The 20,621-nt window shown below is 41.3% G+C and overlaps 1 protein-coding gene across 2 annotated transcripts; it reads left to right on the top strand.

Annotated features, from left to right (window-relative positions):
* The first annotated feature begins 15,169 nt into the window (after positions 1–15,169).
* LOC129349578 (palmitoyltransferase ZDHHC1-like) lies at positions 15,170–20,621 on the top strand. Of its 2 annotated transcripts, none has more exons than XM_055013311.1 (5): positions 15,170–15,380; positions 15,458–16,497; positions 16,659–16,767; positions 16,952–17,006; positions 18,385–20,621. In XM_055013311.1, the coding sequence occupies exons 2-5, from the start codon at positions 16,397–16,399 to the stop codon at positions 18,837–18,839; spliced, it is 720 nt and encodes a 239-aa protein (XP_054869286.1). In that variant the 5' UTR covers positions 15,170–15,380; positions 15,458–16,396; the 3' UTR covers positions 18,840–20,621. The 2 variants fall into 2 exon arrangements, with proteins under 2 accessions (XP_054869286.1, XP_054869294.1); XM_055013319.1 differs by having other exon boundaries at positions 15,186–15,380; positions 18,388–20,621.

Raw genomic sequence — 20,621 nt, forward strand, 5'->3', positions numbered from 1 at the left:
TGAGGAGGCTGCTGCTGCTGCTGATGATATTGCTGGAGGTGGGCTGCATTGAACTGAGACTATAGACACTAAAAAGAGTATGGGAGAGATAGTAGCTGATTAAACAAGTGTTGTGTGATCATAATAAGATGCAAAGATAACTAACTTTGAAAATGGCTGACTGTGACCTGCCATACTGCTAATTGTTTGCAGGAGACTCCTTGCTGAGAAAGGCCGCAAACAACGCTGACTGTTTGAACTAAACGGCACAAGTTGCTCATTGCTGAAAGGAGAACATTAATAGGGGGCTGAGAATAAAGGAGGGGTGGAGGTACAGCCTGTATCCACAAAGCCATAATTCAAGCTGTGCATTAATTTAGGACACAGTAATGTATTAAATTGAATTTAGATCATCATTAAACACCGGACTGTTTAACTGTGGCTACTCTTCCTGGAGTCCTTGCATTTAAGTTTAAATAAAATTGGAGGAGAAAAATGGAACAGTTGTGACACCTCTTTATTTTAATTTCGCAGCTTTATTTTTGTTTTCTAACACCAGTAAAACCAAATGCAACCAATCATGTGACACAAACATGACTTCAACATGAAATGTTTCATTCTGTATTTAACAGTCATGTATTAATATTGTACAAACTGACTGTTTATACCATATATGACTGTTTCGACCTCCTCTCCTTATGAGGCATCTCTGCAGAATGAATGAAATATGATTGATAAACTACAATCTGACTCTTCCTGGAGTCCTTGCTTTTAAATTTCATACCTTTTCAACACATACACTTTATAGCCACGAATTTGCTCCATGGTGCTGATTCATAATCTGCCCTTTATTATTCATAGTGCTAATAATAAAGCCAAAAAACTAATTAAATGATATAGAAATCATGTATTTGTGCTTTTATTCAGTTTGACTATCCACGTTGTGTAAGACATCACGGTTATAAAAGTTATATATTTTATGTTTATGCATATTATATTTAATTTGTGTCTATACATACAAATGTTATGAACAAGCACCAATATGTTTAAATGACAGGTTGCAAAAATCACAATTCAAATTCTTCTAATTATTATTGCTATTGTATTTGTACTGTATTTATACCTCAGGGCAGTGAGAAGGGTCTACATGGATCATGTGACCGACCGAGGGTAGATCTGAATTATAATTTTTGTTTTATTATTTTGGGCCACACAAACACACACACACACACTTACAAAAAACCCCCAAGAAATAAAACTAAGTCATCAAGGGGCAAATTTCATGGTTATTTACAACAAAATCTGAGTGTATGCAGTTTTGGTGCAGAGGGCACACCCGTGTTCTATTGTCATTACCAATGAAGAAGACATTGTTGTTTGTTTGACTTGAATGAGAGAATAAATGATGGCTGATGAAGCAACACGGTCTTCATGCCGTACCATGTCATGCCGTGGTGCGATGGCAAAAGTTGTCACACGCGTAAAAGATAAGTCTCTGTGTCGGTCATTCCAAAGAAGACGTTAATGAAGAAAATGGAAAAAAAAAAGCAACGAACCAAAGATTAGCCTCTACATTAAGTAAAAAGACCACGCTCGGCGAGAGAACGAGACCGAACCACTGCAGCCACAACGAGAATGACTATGAACTGGTAACTTGAGCCAAGCAAAGAAATGTAAGACAACAAGGATGTTGTAGTCTTTATAAGGTGGCACTTATTTAGAAAGCAATGCATGGTTTGTGTCATGGACTACTATATTAGGACTCCTGTTGATACATGAAACGTGGAAAAGAAGCATAATGGTGGATAACAACAGGCAAGAAACCCACAACAGAAAATGCTTGCTCTACCGGAGAGGGTGTCAAGGTACAAGGAAAAAGGCCTGGAAGACCTTTTACAAAGACAAATCAGCTCAAGAAGAGTAAAGCTTTCTCAGGTGACTGCAAAACTGAATAAAATAAGTGGTTTGACAAACAGTGAAGATCCTGATACTGTTGATGAACATTTAAATGAGTTTGCAAAACTCATGAATGACTTTGTCCAGTCAAATGAGAATGTTCTACAGCTGCTATCAGAAGAAGAGAAGGATGCTGACCAGGTATGTTGGTATGAACCTAAAAGGGAAAAATTCAGCAATTTCGTGATGGATGTTGAGAAATGGACAATTGATGCAAAGCAGCAACAACAGGACTTCATGGGACCAGATGACAATGTGGGACCAGATGACAACGCGTCTTCGACAGGTGGATGAAGAGGAAAGCGACCGGGATCCTGCGTGTCCGGGGCCAGGCCCAACCGCTGTGGTTCAACTACATCGTCATCATCTGCACGTTGCAAAGAACAAGCGGAAAGAGCTTCTCTGATTGCAAAAGGCAGAGAAGTTAAAGGAGAAACAAGTCCTGGAGATGGAAGAACTGCAGTTAAAGGCAAGGAAGGAGCAGCTGGAAATTGAAACCCAAATTGCTGCTTCTACTGCAAAGATAAATGTGCTGAAGGAGTATGAGGACAGTGAAACCAGAAGTGTAACTTACCAGTATGCAAACTCAGTTAGTGATGTCCAGCAAAGCCGTTTGCCCCCAGCTGTTACCTATGAACAGTCAAATACTCACTTCAACAGACCACAGTACCAAGTTAAACAAGAGATTCCAAGACAAAAGGTAGAAATGGACACTAAGGTTGATTTGTGTGAAGTAATGCTAAAGCAGAATTACATTACAGAGATGTTGGTTAAGCAACAAAGACTCACAAATTTACCTCGGAGAGATGTTCCCATTTTCAGTGGTGATCCTTTAGAGTTCAAACCATTCCTTGGAGCTTTTGACCTGCTATCAGTAGCAAAATTGATAATGACAGTGACAAGATTTATTATCTTGAGCAGTTCACAAGGGGTAAACCTAAAGAATTAGTCAGAAGTTGCCAACATATGAGCCCCCAGAAAGGCTACCACGAGGCAATGAAACTCTTAAACTATCATTATGGATCAAAATAGCAGCAGCGTACCCGAATAAGGCTGTAAACTGGCCTCAGGTTAAAGCAGATGATGCTAAAGCTCTCCATAGTTACTCACTCTTTCTGACTACTTGTAACAATGCCATGCAGGACATTAACCACCTTGGGGAACTAGACAACCCCACAAATCTCAGAGTCATAGTTTCCAAGTTACCTTATAAGATGAGAGAAAGGTGGAGAGTCTCTGCTTTTGATATTCAGGAAAACTCTGGTAGAAGAGCGAAGTTTTCAGATTTAGTGAAATTCCTAAACAGACAAGCTAAGATAGCTTCAGATCTTTATTTGGTGACATTAAAGGTGCCAATGACAAAGGCAAGCAATACTCAAAACCAGACAGAACATTTAGACCCTAGGGCAATGCATTTGCCACCAGCATGGCACTTGCAACAAAGAAGTTGCCAGATACAAATAAAGGCACCATGCATCAGACAGTTGATGCCTTTCAGAGACCATGTGCGTGTTGTGAGAAAAGCCACTCACTTGTAGACTGTCAGAAAATAAGAAAACTGCCTCACAATGAGAGAGTAGACTTCCTTAAGGGAAAAGGGCTTTGCTTCTCATGCTTGACACAAGGACACTTGAGTAGAGAATGCAAGAAACGACTCCAATGTGACTACTGTTCCAAAGGACTTCCTAGCATGCTCAATTACACTAGGACAGAGGATGTATCAGTAGATAACAAACTCAATGATGATGCTGAAAATGCAGATGCTGAAGCCCCCAGCCCTATCCCAAGCACAGGTGGAACATGTGGTGCCACTGGGGCGGGTAATAGCAGTCGAGTTTTGGCTATTGTGCCTGTTCATGTTAAGCTCAAGAAAAGCAACAAGACAATAGACACTTATGCATTTTTGGACAATGGCAGCGAAGCAACTTTCTGTTCAGAGAAACTTATGAAACAACTTGGCATAGAAGGGAAGAAAACACAAATCCTTCTCCGCACCATGGATATCATTCACAGTATAGATGATGCTCCCGATGCAGTTTGCACGATGCTAGGTTGGGTTATCAATGGCCCTTTGAAAGGAAATGACTCTGAAACTGATCAAAGTGCTTATGTGAACCGCATATCAATGTCAGAAATTGAAACATTGTGTGTGAAACAGTTTAACCACGACTCTCCGGAAAAGGCTTCTGAAGAGCGCCGTGAACTGTCACGAGAGGATGTACAATTCATGGACTCTGTCAAGGACACTGATTAAAAAAAGTTGAAGGTCATTATTGCATAGGCCTTCCTTTTAAAGGTCAGTCTGTCAAACTACCCAACAACCGTGAGTTAGTTATGCAAAGAGCAGAAAGCCTCAAAAGAAAAATGCTGAAAAACAAAGACTTTCACAAAGAGTACAAAGCGTTCATGTTTGACCTCATAGACAAGAAATATGCTGTACCTGTGCCAAATGAACAACTTGAATGTAATGATGGAAAATTATGGTACATATCTCATCACAGGGTGTACCAGGGCATTTCGGCCGGGAAAGAAGCTTGTAGCGAGGAGCTGCTGTCGCCATCTTGACATCGGCCTGGGTCCCGGAGAGAAGCGTTTTCTTCTTGTTGGTAAGCCCAAAGCCAAGTTTAACACCAGTTAAATCCATAAGATGCTTCGAGACAAGCGTTGTTTTACCACATTGAGTCCATTTAGTAAGGTTGACGAAATAAAGCACATCACGTTAAGATGATTTTTTGCGTTTTACTTTCTCCAATGAGTCAGTCGCCTTTCTTTTTATATCAAAGAAGCTCATTTACGTGAGTGGTTTATGGGTCTATAGGTCTATGATACAATATTTGGATATATCTAGACTTCATGTGTGTGTTCGTGAACGTGTTCTTTTTATTGCGAGTTGGGGCCAGGGTGGTGCGTAGGCTGAAACTGCGCATCCAATGTTATTTACATACATAGCGAAATAACATATTAGCCACAGTTGAGTTAGCATCACTGCGCCCCATTTTACTCCACATTTGCACCTTTTTTTAAGTGCGCACTGTCGGAGAAAGCCGCTCGTGAGTCAGAAGATCACGAAGATATGCATTTCCCAGGGGCAGGTATTTCCTCTCGTTCCCCGCGCGTATTGAATTTGCATCGTGTTGGTTTCATCCTTAGCGTTTCGCGTTAGTTAATAAAAGTTCTAACAGCTATGTATGGATGTTAGCCTGGGTCGTGTATCTGTGACCCTATGGATGATATGAACGCTCTATAAACAGGACAAGTAGCTTATTATGGGAGGGAAGAATTAAGGGGTACACTACAAACGTTTTGGGTTAGTCTTAATTATCATATTCAAAGTGTGCACGAACCATATTAGTTTTCCTTATAGAGGGTATCCGAATGTTTAAAGATAAGCAAAAAGAAGTGACATAGGATAATTGTATGAAGATTTTTAAAAAATGCCCCTGGTTTCTGTGATGGAAAGTTGCTAACTGTTTACCCTGGGTATAACTAACACATTTCAATTTTCTTTTTTTGTTGTTGTTGTTTTTAGCAGTAGCAGTGTAAGGCGTATTCCATGTAAGTTACCAGGAGGACTGCACTACTTGGATATCACTGATCAAGGTAATTATTAAAGGTTGAGAAAAGATAAAGTAAACACTGTATTTCATTTGACCGGATAGATTTGCTTTATGGTAATGACACTAATTTGAAGTATTTTTGTACTTTTTCAGGGGAAGCACAAAAGACTGTTTGAAAAGGCAAACTGAGTTGAGACCTAAAGGTAACAGTATTTTTTTCCTTTTTTATTTTATAGGAGTTGATGCCAAGGATTACATCCATAAGTCCAAGACGGGTTAAAAAATATAGTAAATGTTGAAATTTAAGTGTTAAATTACAAATGGTCATACACTTGAACTTGCATTTGGTGGCACTTTGACAAAATTTCACTCTTAACCTGATTTAATCAAACCAGCAATTTTCTCTTTGACTGAAATGACACAGGGATGTTCCAGAAGATGTTCAGTGAATGTCAAATGTTCATTTGAACAAAAAGTGACATACAATTATTGGCACCTTCTCAATAATTCATAAAACACCCATTGGCTCTCTATTTCAAACTTTTTCTATGAATGCAGACCAGCTTCTGTCACATCTCCATTACTGTTTTTGCCCATTCATCTGTATAGATGAGCTCCAACTCTCTTTAGTTGAGGGTCTCATGACCATTCACCTTTATCTTTATCACCTTTTAACAGTTTCTCTGTCAGTTTCAAGCCAGACTTTGTTGAGAAAAAAAAAAAACTTTTGTCATTATTTAGTTGCCTTTGTTTGGTGTAAAAAGGCTCAGAATTGAATAATATCAGAATCTTTTTCACACACAATGATTAAAATGTAATGCTTTGGGGTTTTTTGTTTCCTAATGGACATGAGGGGTGTTACTCAGTAAGCTGGGCTTATTTGCCCAAGTCAGGCTTATTTTGTCGTCTTTTAGGTTTCATAAACCAGGCTCACCCTGAGCACGGTTCTGTTAGCATGGCAACTTACGCTGAGGATTTACAGTGCCTTCCAAAAGTATTCACACCCCTTGAACTTCTTGACCTTTTGCCACATTTCAAACTTTAAACATAAAGATATAAATTAGATTTTTTTTGTGAGGAATCGACACCAAGTGGGACACAATCGTGAAGTGGAACAACATTAATTGGATGTTCCAAACTTTTTTAACAAATAAAAAACTGATTATAGGGGTTTGCATAATTATTCACACCCTTTACTGTCAGTGCAGCCAACTCACTCCAGAAGTGTCCTGATGATTTCTAAATGATCCAGTGTTGACCTAATGACTAAACAGAGTCCACCTGAGTGCAGTGCAACTTCAGAACAAATGTAGCAGCATTGTAATGGTCCAAAAGATCTGCAATAGCAACCAGTGGAAATGAATGAAAAACCACCAAAGCACTACTGTCCTGCTAAAATTACTGGCCAGGCAAGGACAGCACTGATCAGAGGAGCAGCCCAGAGGTCCAGGAATCTGGGGAGGATGATCTCGATTCCGTGAGGGAAGGTGTTCTGAGGGCGCTGTGTGTCTACTTGAATGAAGACCCTGAAAACCTGATAAAGGATCATGTTGTGAGTACAACAGTATTTTACCCAAGTCACACGCATGGAAATGGTCATACACAGGGCTGTAGACTGCGACTAAAATGGTCAAATTTTCAATGGTTTTAGCAGATTGCGCGAAGAAAAACAGCCAATACTTTGGTAGCTCTACCACAGACTTAACTTAGCATGATTGCTTATTTGGCCTTTGATTGAATTGAACAAAACCAAGAACAAATACATCTGTCTTTTCGTCACTGACCTTATGCCTGTCTCGTAACATGCAAGCTGAGTGCTCCAAGTGCGTGCCATCCCCAAAGTTGGAGATTGCGCTTCACTGTTAACAGCACCAGACCCTGAGTCTCATGGATGGATGGATGGATGGATGGATGGATAAAAACTTTATTATCCCTAGAGGGAAATTCAAATATCCAGCAGCTCAATGCACGCACACATCATCATATATAAAATCAGTATAAAAAAATCAAGTCGAAATAAAAGTCAAGTTAAAAAAGTCCATGCAAGTCAACCAAGAGGCACTAAAGTCAATGACACAACAAGATTAAATTCAGACACCTTTAAGAATGATTAAATAGTCTTACGGCAGTCAGCACAAAGGAGTTCGTAAACCACTCAGTCCTGGAGCTCAGTGAAATCAGATTTTGACCACTTCTGCTTTTCTGAGCCGCCAAAACACTGTGGAGGGGATGAGAGATGTTCTTCATAATGGCATCCAGTCTCCTTCAACTGCGCAACTCCACCAATGCACTCAGAGAGTATACGGCCCTCCCAATTAGAGAGCAATTCATGACACATGGATAAAGACCCTGTGGCACAGTGGACTTTACCAATCGCTATTACTGCAACATCATGCGAAAGCTTTCTAGACACTCATGGCCATATCTTCCACCCAGTCTTAGCCTTCGTCTTGGTCTTTTTTTAGCACCTCTTTTTTGAGCTGCCTCACCACTACATGCACCAATGACTCTAAAACAATGAGGGAAGGATGGGGGCATAGGGTGGAGCACATATCTCACCAGATTTTAGCTCAGCACCTCAAAGTCTTTAAAATCCTGAATAAGACTAAAGTTTGCCCCAAGAACGCGAAGATAGAAACAATCCAGCGTGTCTGAAACCTGTTTATTTTGTCACTGTCTTAAAACCGAGGGAAAAGACAAGGGCTAAGAGCGACCTCTCTGTAGTGGGCTAGTGCATTATTTACTATTTTACAAGAGAACTAGTAGAGACAACATAGAATCAGACGAACAGAAATTTATTTTTGCCCATTATCACTTGTTTAAATTGTCCAAGAATCACAGAGAAAACTTTCCAAACTGTTATTAGGAAGAAACAAATGGCAGTTTGTCGACTGGCAGTATATACCTTACTGTGCAGTACTGTGATAACCTTATCACAGTAAGGTGATAAGGTATCCAGTAAGTTAGGATACCTTACTGTGCAGTGTCACAGTAAGGTATCCTAAAAACGCATTTCATTATGATTCACATGCAGTGGGCTTATCCCCCTGCACCACATCCTGTCACTGGTTTAAAGGTGTTTTCAATAGCAGAGTAAATCACAGCTTGTCATTTCAACCTTAAGTCTTTATTCCCCAAAACTGAAGAAATGTCATGTCTGTCTCTCCCCCACATTACCATGTTGCTCATTCTGCATAGCTTCCTATCTAGGATTGTTATATGGTATCCAAAGATTGAGCCTAATGCCATGTGCAACCCAAAATGGGACAATCCACCTAATCCTTGACAGTAGTGAAAGTAAATGGTGAAAATGCTGAGTCATTTAAAGTGGATCACAAAGAAAGAAATTACTTTTATATCCCCAAAAGTATGATATCTGTAAATATATATATTATCCATTAGTATAGATTAATTCTTTGATGTCACTTGGGCAAGCCAAAAGAAGCAGTGAGGTGCCACAAAACAACAACTTGGAACGCATATTTAGATGTTTAGTAAGTCCAATATTCTAGTTTTGTAAATAAAATCTGATACATAACAGATTGATTTTGAACAGCCTTATTTCATGCAGTCTTTCAGATGAGTTGTCAACGACACTGGCTGAAGCGTATTGACTGGTGTCTCTTTGCAGGGACATGACAACACTGTATTTGAGGACTACGCAGAGGAGACCACTGTGGGAATCTTCACTTCAAGACGCCATGAGGCCCAGTCCAAACCAGATGATATTGGAATCATCCTGGAAGGCCAGGTTGTCATCCAAGAACTGGACAATGTCCCTTTGGCCATTTCCCTTCTCTTCGGTCTACTGTACGCCCTAAACATGGATTATCCTCCACAACTAAGGTACTTCTTTGAAGTGGTCCAAAAGGTGATCATGGAGTTGGATGGCGGAGTCCTGTCCAGAAAAGCACAAGTACTAAAAAATAGACTCTATGAATAGTGTTTTTGGAAATGGCCTGCATTTGCATTGTTCATGCAATTCATTGCGTTGAAGGTGAAAGCTTTGTTTAGTTTCATTTTGATAATGCAGCTTTAAATTTCAAGATTTTTTATTTTATACCTGAACTGTTGTCAGTTTATTTTTTATTTATTATTATTATTATTATTATTATTATTATTATTATTATTATTATTATTATTATTATTATTATTATTATTATTTTGTTTCGGCGTCATAACATTTGAGCAGTTCTTTGCAAGGCTTTATACGCCACCAAAACGGCATTTTTTTTTTCTCTGTTTCATCGTGTAATTGTCTGCTGCCTCCAGACAAAGGCAAATTCCCATATATTTTGCATCATAAAATGTTAGGTATTAATTTAGAGGTACCCAAAAATGTGTTTAACCTCAGTTGTTCAATTCAAATGGAATTTTAGCATGCATGTTTTAGGATATTTTTATATGCATTAGAGTTGGAATGTCAACGTTGAGCAGTTTTACAGTTTTTATGAAAGTATAAGGTCAGTTTTCTTACAAGTTTTTTTTTTTTTTTGTCAAAAAGCCACATTGTATTTGTAACCAAACAGTTTACACTCACTGCAGACCGCCCGGTGTTAAATCAACCATAAAGCATGAAGACAGCGACAGGCTAAATATCGATGTATGACTGAGCATGCAATTATTGGCACCCCTGACAAAATTTCACTAACATAAAGTGACATGTTCACAATAACTGGCACGTTCTCAGTTATTCATAGAAAACCCTATAACCCCATAATTACACACCAGCTTCTGTCACATTGTTTTTGCCAATTCATCTGTATCGATGAGCTCCAACTCTTTAGTTGAGGGTCTCCTGCATCACCTTGATCTTTATCACCCTCACCAGTTTCTCTGTCAGATTTATGTCAGGCTCTAGCTAAGCCACTGCAAAACATTGTGTGTGTCTGACAATCATTTCTTCACCACTTTTGCTGTGTTTTTGGTCTTTGTCACAGTAATGTCCAGAAAGTAGCCAAGACAATTTTTGTGCAACTGTTTGATGTTGTTTTGGGTAAATGTCCATGTGGTCTTCTATTTTTATTGTGCTGTTCTATTTGGCTAAGTGTATTGGTCCATTAGGAAACAAACACAAAGCATCACATTTTCACACTAAACAAAGGCATCAGACCATAAAACAGAGGACTAGATGACATCTAGTCTGATGTTTTATGATCTGATTAAAAAAAAAAAAGTTTTATTTGCCCATTCTGAGGTTGTCTTTGCTTGGTGTGAAAAAGCTCAAACTTCCACTTTAAAAACATCAGACTCACGTTCACACATGGTGATGAAAATGTGATGCTTTGAGGGTTTTTGTTTCCTAATGGATCTAGATACTTAACCTAAAGGGATTTGGTCAATGAAAAAAAGAGCGTAAGATGAAGATCCTCCCCAACAACATCAAACAGAGAAACTTGGTCTGGGCCCACTTCCTGGACATTCTGCGACAACAACCCAAAAACACAAAACAAAAAGGGTGAAGAAAAACTTGTTAGACATAAAGATTGTTTTGCATTGTCTGAGCCAGAGCCTGACTTGAATCTGACAGAGAAACTGTTGAAGGTGCTAAAGATCAAGGTGATGCAGGAGACCCTCAACTAGAGAGAGTTGGAGCTCATCGATAGAGATGAATGGGCAAAAAATACCAATGGAGACGTGACAGAAGCGGTCTGTAATTATAGGAAAAGTTTGATTGGTGAATAAATCAACTTGAAGTGAAATTTTGTCAGGGGTGCCAATAATTGTGGGCTCAACTGTATGATGAAAGTAATTTTAGCTTTATTTCTCAGACAAGTACAAAACATTGCAAAAGGCAATCTGAAAACCGCTATATGATTGTCACTGTTAAGTCAGACAATGAGCATAACTGATCAATAGTTTTTTCTTGCAAATATTGCTGTTTGAAAATCTGTTTTATGCTGAGATAGTCATGTTAAGCATACTGTTCAAAATAAATATTAATGTTATATTTTTTTAATATTGAGTACTGCTTTGATTGCTTTATAGGTCTAAACTAATTTTGTATTGTAATTTATTGCAGATTGCATGAAAAAGAACTGCGTATACAATATGAGAGTAAATTGTTTATTCAGAGCACAAAGCAATAGAATGCTAATGGTTTAAAATATTTATGTGTATATATAACATTTAAAATACGCTAAAGGCACATGATCTTATTGACGTTTACAACATTAAAATAGTTTGACTCTAATTATATATATTTATTATAGTGATATTGCAGAGTTTTTTTACGCAACAGAAAAATGATTTTTTTAAACTCAAAAACTAAAAATTATCTCGCTCACATTGCATGTATTTATTCTAATACAAGACATAAAAGTGTTTTGCAGCCAAAAAATAGTCATATTGCGCGCAACCCACTTTCCATGTCTTTTTTAAGCTGTGTCTGCGATCTTTTTCTTTCAGTGTATAACCCTGCACAGTGATCTGAACAGTGACTGGGTCTTTGGAAAAAGATCGTTAGTCGCCATGATTTGAATGGTGAATCAGTGCAGCTAGACCAGATGGAGATGCATGAAGGGTTATAGGGTTTCAGTTGATGTGAATTGGATAGGCAAAACAATGAAGGAGAATCCACATTTACCTTGTCTCAGAGTGGACAAGTGGTTGTCTGTTGCATAATAGCTGTTAGCATCATGGCTGATGTCAGCTTGAGGAAAAATACCACTGTTTACAGACAGCGATGTGGAGTTGCAGTTACAGCTGCCTGTTTCCTCTCATTGACTTCACCCATGGTGTTAATAGCTGCTCGTTTGATAATCCCATATCACAGCAGCCTGTTTGATCCACCAGCCCATGAATGGTGAATCAGTGGATCCAGACCAGACGTAGACACACGAAGAGTTCAATTGATGTGAATTGGGCTAGCAACACAGGGGCTTGACTGAAGGACAATCTACACACGTCTGCTCAGTTCGTCCAGCAGATATAAAAGGACTGGACAACACACAACAGAGCTGTGACAGAAAAGGAATCTAGCTTTGTAGAGAAGTTGTTGTCCAACAAATATTGATCCACTTTGTTTTTGTAAAGGAAGTCTTGCTCTGCATTTCTGTAGAAAGTAGGAATAAAACTAAAACCAAAAAACACCCACACTTGATTTGTGAATTAAAGAATGATGGGACCATTTGTAGGGATTTTTTTTGTCATTGCTGTGTCTTGTAAAGAGATTTATCTAGAACAGATGAGAAGTCTGAATCTGGCTTGTTTAACCTGAGCCTTACAGTAAGTTATCACTCAGCAATGGATTCTGAAGTACGGGTCAAGGTGTGTTTTAGCTGATGATTTTCATGAGGCCTTCCATGCCTTTGGAAGTTAAAAACTCCTGCAGCGACAGAGCAGTTTTTCACTGGTAGTAGGCTGATGTAATTCTCCGCTGCTGTTAAAGGTAACAAATGACAGTTCATGCTATAATGAAAAAGACAGGCTCAACATATTCAGAAACAGGAAAAATCTACTTTAAAGTGTTTAAAGTACACTCATACTTCTAGCTTTAAAAACAAAACAACACAAAAAAACAACACATGACAAGAGGTTGTACTGACACATGAAATTTCTGGCACATTTGTTAAGTGAAACTAGAATTATTTATTTATTTGACTTAAATGGTTCAGTTTTCTGTGAATACCTGGATTATCATGATTTGCAAAGTGAATAAAACTTCTGAAACTGATAGAATTTATTCATGCATAACTACAAGGTACATTGATCTGAATGTAAGTCAGCCTGTTGAGCTGTGCTACAGCAAAAACCTGTTTGTCTCTTCTGCCATGGCAGAGTGTCTCCAGTAGCACCTCAACATAGAAATGTAAATTGTGTGTGGGGGTTGGGCATCAACCTTCAGGAACATCAGCTTTACCTCTGTCCACACAAGCATATTAGTATAGAGCTGGAGTTTTTGAATCAAAAAGGCCTTAAAAAACAGGTGATGTTTTGACTTATTCCAAAATGTCTGTTACCACATTATGAACATTAGTATCAAAGTAAGTAAGTTTCTGAATAGTAGCACCGGTGCAACCAAATATCTCAGTCACATCAGCACAGGATTTGGTCACCACCTCCCAAAAATGTCATTGCTGCCAATAGTAGCGTCACTGTCAGCATTTATTCTGCACCAGTCATCGTGATTGAATGTAGTTTTTTACTTTATCTGTTTAACACTTTAAATGAAATAAGCCTCATTCAGTTTGTTTTGAACACAATCTACAGGTAGATGCAATGTTTAAAATCATTTTCAAAAATATTACTTACTGCAGGAAGGTGAGTGTAATGCTACATAATATCATAGTTCCCTCAATTAATCTATTTTCAGTTAAAGGGGAACCTTATTCACAAAATTGATTGATTTTATGGCTGACAGAGAATAAGGTCCACACTTTGGTGGTACAGAATGATAGGGGTCCTCTTTTAGATAGTCCATAACGACACGAGGGCCCTTTTAGATAGCACAGAGCGACATTAACACCCCAGTGTTTATACATGGATAGAAGATCGTTTCAGTATTTACAATATAGTCCTGATTAGAGAGTCATTTACAACTTTTATTGTGACATTGTTGTAATAATTATTTACTCTGAAATGGATGCTAAAAAGATGTTCATTAGACCACATTAAACTGTAGTTGCAGAAGTTTTTAAATCCGAGCCTCAAATGAAAGGTTTTACCTTCAAGAGTGAAATAATAAAGAGGCAATACAAAGGTCCAATTTGAAATTCACACTTATCTCATTTCAAAGTTATTTCATACTAGCACAGCAAAATGTGAGAACCCCTAATATAAAATGAAAAACAAAGATATGTTTGTTGTCAGGAAATGTGACAAACATTCAAAAATATTACTTTACAAAAATTTCAACTGTATTTCTGAATATATGTGAATAGAGACGCACATATAAAAAATTTAAGTAATTGTTTCTGATGTCACAGTTCTTGATAAGAGCATGATGTTAGTGCATGCAACCAAGCAACCAAGCCAAACAAATCAGGGATTTGTAAGAGAAACCAATTAAGTCAAATGACTTTTATGTGTTTAAACATTTATAACTTTAAAGTTACACTTAGACTTAATACTCATTCATTTGTGTAACACAGACAGTTCCATCGCAGCCCTGACCGACATCTATGTATGAAAGAGGGGCCCTCCAGAGCCTGCAATGGAAGTCCCCTCTTTGATGTGTAGATGTCGGTCAGGCTGAACTGTTGTGTTAACGCCTACAGCTCCACTGAAGGCTATGGAGGGCCACTCTTTGATATGTAGATGTCAGGCAGGGCTGATGGTCCCCTCATGGCTATTTTTTTAAAAAATAAAAAAATCCATATTTTTAGTTATATTCTGAAAAAAGACCTTAAAAGAAAATTTTGTATATGATTTTTGTTTCAGCAAAATAACTGCAAACACTGGGCCACTATTACCAGTTTACCACGACGGCCCCCTCTTGGATTGTAAAGCGTGTATGTGTGTGTGTGTGTGTGTGTGCGTGTGTATCTGTGTGTGTGTGTGTGTGTGTATCTCTGTGTGTGTGTGTGTGTGTGTGTGTGTGTGTGTGTGTGTGTGTGTGTGTGTGTGTATCTGTGTGTGTGTGTGTGTGTGTGTGTGTGTGTGTGTGTGTGTGCGTGTGTGCGTGTGTGTGTGTGTGTGCGTGTGTGTATCTGTGTGTGTGTGTGTATCTCTGTGTGTGTGTGTGTGTGTGTGTGTGTGTGTGTGTGTGTGTGTGTGTGTGCGTGTGCGTGTGCGTGTGCGTGTGTGTGTGTTTCTGTGTGTGTGTGTCCAGTGTGGAACAGACTCAGTACCTATGAGTACATTGTGCGTCAGCGCCACCGTGTGGACAGCAGAGACTCCAGGAAACCCAGATCAGTGAGGGAGGCAGCAGCTGCTTTGGTCCTGAAGGTAACAGCTTCAGCCCTGTTGGTTCTGGTTCTGGTTCTGGTTCTGGTTCTGAGTGTGTCCTGTGCTGCCCCCTGCAGGACGTGAGCTACTCGGGGACTCTGGGTTATACCAACTCTCAGCTGGACGTGCAGGAACCTACCACTGTGGCTGTGCGGGGGGAGGCAGAGTGAGTTCTGGTCCTGGTGGTCTGGTCCAGGCCTGGGTCCAGGTCCAGGTCCAGGTCCAGTTTTTCTGTGATTGGCTGGTTGGGCTGACCAGGTCCTGACACGCCTCAGCAAACAGTCGTTTCATAACTCAGTGAGGCCGGACCGTCGCCATGGATACGCCTGCTGTCAACACAACACAGAGAGCAAATGACATTCTTTGGCAGGAAGGAGAAAGTGTGTGTGTGTGAGTGTGTGTGTGTGTGTGTGTCCAACCTTCATAAATAACTCTGTGGCTGTTTGCCCTGAACTTTGTCTTCCAGGGAAACTTTATTTAAACAGCAGCGGAGTGAACACTGACACTAAACTAGTCTCACCTGTCAGGTGTCAGATTTACTAATCTCACCTGTCAGGTAGCAGCTGTTTGATCAGTTTAGTGCATCAATATTGACTTATTGACACTTTTGTGTGTCATTATATGTACTGGTCAGAAAAACTAAACATCTCAGAGTCTTTATTGTTGGTGAGCTGCAGATGTGAACACAGCAGCCAGAAAACTCCAGAACACACAGCCGGGTTCATGTTCAGGTAAACTACAGAACACACACCTGGGGTCATCCATCCATCCATCCATTATCTATACACCGCTTAATCCTCACTAGGGTCGCGGGGGGGGGGGCTGGAGTCTATCCCAGCTGACTCGGGCGAAGGCAGGGGACACCCTAGACAGGTCGCCAGTCTGTCGCAGGGCCACATACAAAGACGAACAAGCACTCTCACATTCACACCTACGGGCAATTTAGAATAATCAATTAACCTCAGCATATTTTTGGACTGTGGGAGGAAGCCGGAGTACCCGGAGAAAACCCACGCATGCACAGGGAGAACATGCAAACTCCATGCAGAAAGATCCCGGGAAAGCCGGGACGCGAACCAGGGACCTTCTTGCTGCAAGGACCTGGGTTCATGTTCAGGTAAAATACAGAACACACACCTGAGTTCAGGGTCAGTGTTTGGTGACCTCTGGTGTTCACAGGTGGGACTGCTCTCAGTGTGTTTGAATTTGAAGAATCCACCTGTCCTCAGTCAACCAATCAGACGGCTTAACTCTGGAGTGTTTACCTGTGTGTGTCAGGTTCCTGGCTAACGGCAGAGTGATCAGTGTGTCCAGTCCTGTCATGGAGGAAGAAGCTCCGCCCACCCACTCTACAGAGAGGAAAGCAGCAACACACAGACATACACAGGTAACACACACACACACACACACACACACACAGGAAACACACACACACAGACACACAGGTAACACACACTCTTTGGGATCAATATAGACTGCTTAAATAAAGTTATTTACAGCGTTTATATAAAGTTATTTACAGTCTTTAAATAAAGTTGTGACTGATTCAACTCTGCTCTGTTCCACCGCAGAAGAAGAAGAAGAAGAAGAAAGTTCCTAGAGTCCCAGCAGAAGCCCCGCCCCCAGGTAACTCACCTGTCTGTCTGCTGGCATAGCAATGCTGCTTCATCAGGTTATTGATCCTGTTAATGATCGACTCTCTCAGTATAAACTGTAGCGTTTTCTGCTCTGAGCACATCTGGTACTGGAGGTCCTACAGGAGCTTTCCCAGATGTTCACATCAGGGTCCAATCCAGTAGTTCTGCTGGAACCAGTCCAAACCAGTAGTTCTGCTGGAACCAGTCTAAACGAATAGTTCTGCTGGAACCAGTCCAAACCAGTAGTTCTACTGGAACCAGTCCAAACCAGTAGTTCTGCTGGAACCACTCCAAACACTTTATTTCTGCTGGAACCAGTCCAAAGCAGTAGTTCTGCTGGAACCAGTCTAAACGAGTAGTTCTGCTGGAACCAGTCCAAAGCAGTAGTTCTGCTGGAACCAGTCCAAAGCAGTAGTTCTGCTGGAACCAGTCCAAACCAGTAGTTCTGCTGGAACCAGTCTAAACGAGTAGTTCTGCTGGAACCAGTCCAAAGCAGTAGTTCTGCTGGAACCAGTCCAAAGCAGTAGTTCTGCTGGAACCAGTCCAAACCAGTAGTTCTGCTGGAACCAGTCCAAACCAGTAGTTCTGCTGGAACCAGTCCAAACACTTTATTTCTGCTGGAACCAGTCCAAACCAGTAGTTCTGCTGGAACCAGTCCAAACACTTTATTTCTGCTGGAACCAGTCCAAACCAGTAGTTCTGCTGGAACCAGTCCAAACCAGTAGTTCTGCTGGAACCAGTCCAAACACTTTATTTCTGCTGGAACCAGTCCAAACCAGTAGTTCTGCTGGAACCAGTCCAAACCAGTAGTTCAACTGGAACCAGTCCAAACCAGTAGTTCACCTGGCCTGGGAATTTCATCTGCGTTGATGTGTGACCAGAGTTCCCACATATCCTGGAGAACCTGGAGCTTCCAGACCAGGGTTCCCACAAATTCTGGAGAACCTGGAGCTTCCAGACCAGGGTTCCAGACCTGACACGGTAGAATGTTCTGAAAAGCCGTCAGCTGACAGATGTTGAGCTGAAACACTGGGTCGGAGCTGCTGTAGACAAAATGAGAGCAGAACGTTCGCTCTGTGAAACCTCAGTGTTGGTATTAAACAGATGTTCTCCATCTGGACCAGGTTCTGATCCAAACCAGGTCTCAGACTACAGTTCATGTTAAAGCAGAGAGCATTGTGGGAGTTTAGCAGCAACGGGCACCATGACAAAGACTTGTGAGGAGGTTCATGAGCTCCAAGTAGAGCTGCTATTATCTGCCGTAATGGAGCTCAGACCAACATCTCCTCCTGTTATTGATTATGTGATTATTGATTGGTAATGCTGCTGATTATTGGTTCAGATCAGTAACTTCCTGTTGTCCTCAGCAGAACCCGTGTCCTCGGTGTCTCTGGGTCAGCGCCTTCCTTTCCCAGCATTTCCTCTGAAGTCCTCCCTCCTGCCGCTGGCCCCCTCCGGCCCCGTCCAGGCCGCCGCCCCCCCCGCCGAGTACCACTCGGACTCGGCCGAGTCTCTGGAGGAGATCCCGGTGGCGCTGGCCAAGCTGGGCTCCTCGGCGGGCGGAGACGCCTCCACGTCCTCGCAGCGGGCCCCGCCCTTCCCCCTGCCCTCCCCCCTGCCCAGAACTAAGAGGAAGGCCTCCCGCCCACACAGGGGCGCCGCCGAGCTCCGGTTCGAGATGGCGTCCACGCAGCCGCCCTCCGTGTTCGTCAGCCGGGCCAGCGGGGAGGCAGCCGAGCCCCGGGACGAGGGCCTGAGCCTGGGCAGGAGGGCAGGGGGAAGGCCCCCGGGAGCAGCTGCTGCCTCCTGGATGGAACGCTAACCTGTCCTCACCTGTTCTCACCTGATCTCACCTGGTCTCACCTGTCCACTCTGAGGACTCTCAGGTGGAACCGAAGATGGAACCGAAGGTGACTCCTGGATGGAGCACTAACCTGATCTCACCTGTCCTCACCTGATCTCACCTGTTCCCACCTGTTTTCACCTGTTTTCTATGTGAACTTCTGGACCTGAAGCGTCTCGGCCGTAAACCTGACGTGTGTTTATGGATGTTTGTGTGCCTGTTGCCGTGGAGACGCCACCTGTTGTTTTACTGTTTCCCCGTTAACAGCGCCTCTGCTGCGTCTCCATGGTAACTGCAGCTGAGGCCGTGATGTCATCAGGTAACACCAACTTCCGGCATGCACCTCACGTCTCTGTTTCCATCACCTGGAATATTCAAACCAGCAAATACATGGAAACAGAATATTTCCTTTTATGTGCACCAATCACAGAGCTTCATACTGTTGTTGTTAGCGTAGCGCCCCCCCACTGCCACACTGCAAACTGCAGCTCAGGACCCAATCACGTTAAAGGAGCAGTTCAACATTTAGCTTCTAACTGCTAGCTGCTGCTACTCATTAAGCTAAGCTAACTGCTAGCTGCTTCCACTCATTAAGCTAAGCCAACTGCTAGCTGCTTCCACTCATTAAATTAAGCTAAGCTAACTGCTAGCTGCTTCCACTCATTATGCTAAGCTAAGCTAACTGCTAGCTGCGTCCACTCATTAAACTAAGCTAAGCTAACTGCTAGCTGCTTCCACTCATTATGCTAAGCTAAGCTAACTGCTAGCTACTTCCACTCTTTATGCTAAGCTAAGCTAACTGTTAGCTGAGGAGCGTTCAGGTCAAACCAAACATCTACCGCTTCTTCTGTTCATCTGACAGCAGTTTAACCCCTGAACCCTGAAACACACCGCTGGGTCTGAAAGACTCAATCTCTAAAAAACTCCAGAATAACAAACCAGAGAGAATCATCAGTGAGTGATGTTGTTTCATTAAAATCACTTTATTCTACTGGTCTTATTCAAAAAAATAAAGAAAATTAAAATGTTGCGTTGAATAAAATAAATGCAGCAGAAACAGAGAACAGAGGAGCTAGTTGTTGGAGATCCATCCAGCATGGTGGAACATCTACAGATGATGAGTAGAGGAGAGAGGAAACATGGAGATAGAAAAACATCTAATGAATGAAGAGATGGTAGGAGAAACCAGCTGGAGGTTCTGGAAGACATTTCTAGAAAGCTGGTTTTTCCTGAAGCTCCTACCATCACCTGGACCTGGATGACTGAGAACCTCCATAGAAGTCTGAGGAGACAACATTAGTTCAGAGTTTAACATCTGAGGAGACCTGGTGGTTCCTGGTTTTTATGGTTTGTAAAACAAATAATCAAACAAAATGTTCCTTTCTCTGGTTTCCACCACTAACGGTGTCAGAAGACGTCTCTGAGTTATCTCCTTCTTCATGATGTTCTGGTTCCACAGAGCTGCAGGACTTTAGATTAAAGATGAACCATGGTGAGTCAAAACAGAAACCAGATGGGGTTCGGAGGGTTAAAGTGTCATCTGCTCAGTTTTCAGTTTACTACAGTAAAAATGTCATCATAGTTACAACTGGAAGTGTGTTGATGGTATCTGATGACATACAGAAGCACCTGGAGATGGTTCTCTGAATGTGAAACTGTTCCTTTAAGACCGTTCATGATGTGAGCGGCTGGACGAGTTCAGGATGTTTGTTTCTACTTTCAGCTGATCCAAACTGTTCAACAATAAAACATGAAAACTGA

The sequence above is a fragment of the Amphiprion ocellaris genome, chromosome 1, assembly GCF_022539595.1.
Source record: "Amphiprion ocellaris isolate individual 3 ecotype Okinawa chromosome 1, ASM2253959v1, whole genome shotgun sequence".
In the NCBI taxonomy this organism is placed as follows: Eukaryota; Metazoa; Chordata; class Actinopteri; family Pomacentridae; genus Amphiprion; species Amphiprion ocellaris.

Coding starts and splice junctions, on each gene's coding strand:
- LOC129349578 (XM_055013311.1), top strand. CDS start 16,397: ATGCACAGGGAGAACATGCAAACTCCATGCAGAAAGATCCCGGGAAAG. Junction 16,498..16,658: donor GGACCTGGGTTCATGTTCAG/GTAAAATACAGA, acceptor TGTGTGTGTCAG/GTTCCTGGCTAACGGCAGAG. Junction 16,768..16,951: donor CAACACACAGACATACACAG/GTAACACACACA, acceptor GTTCCACCGCAG/AAGAAGAAGAAGAAGAAGAA.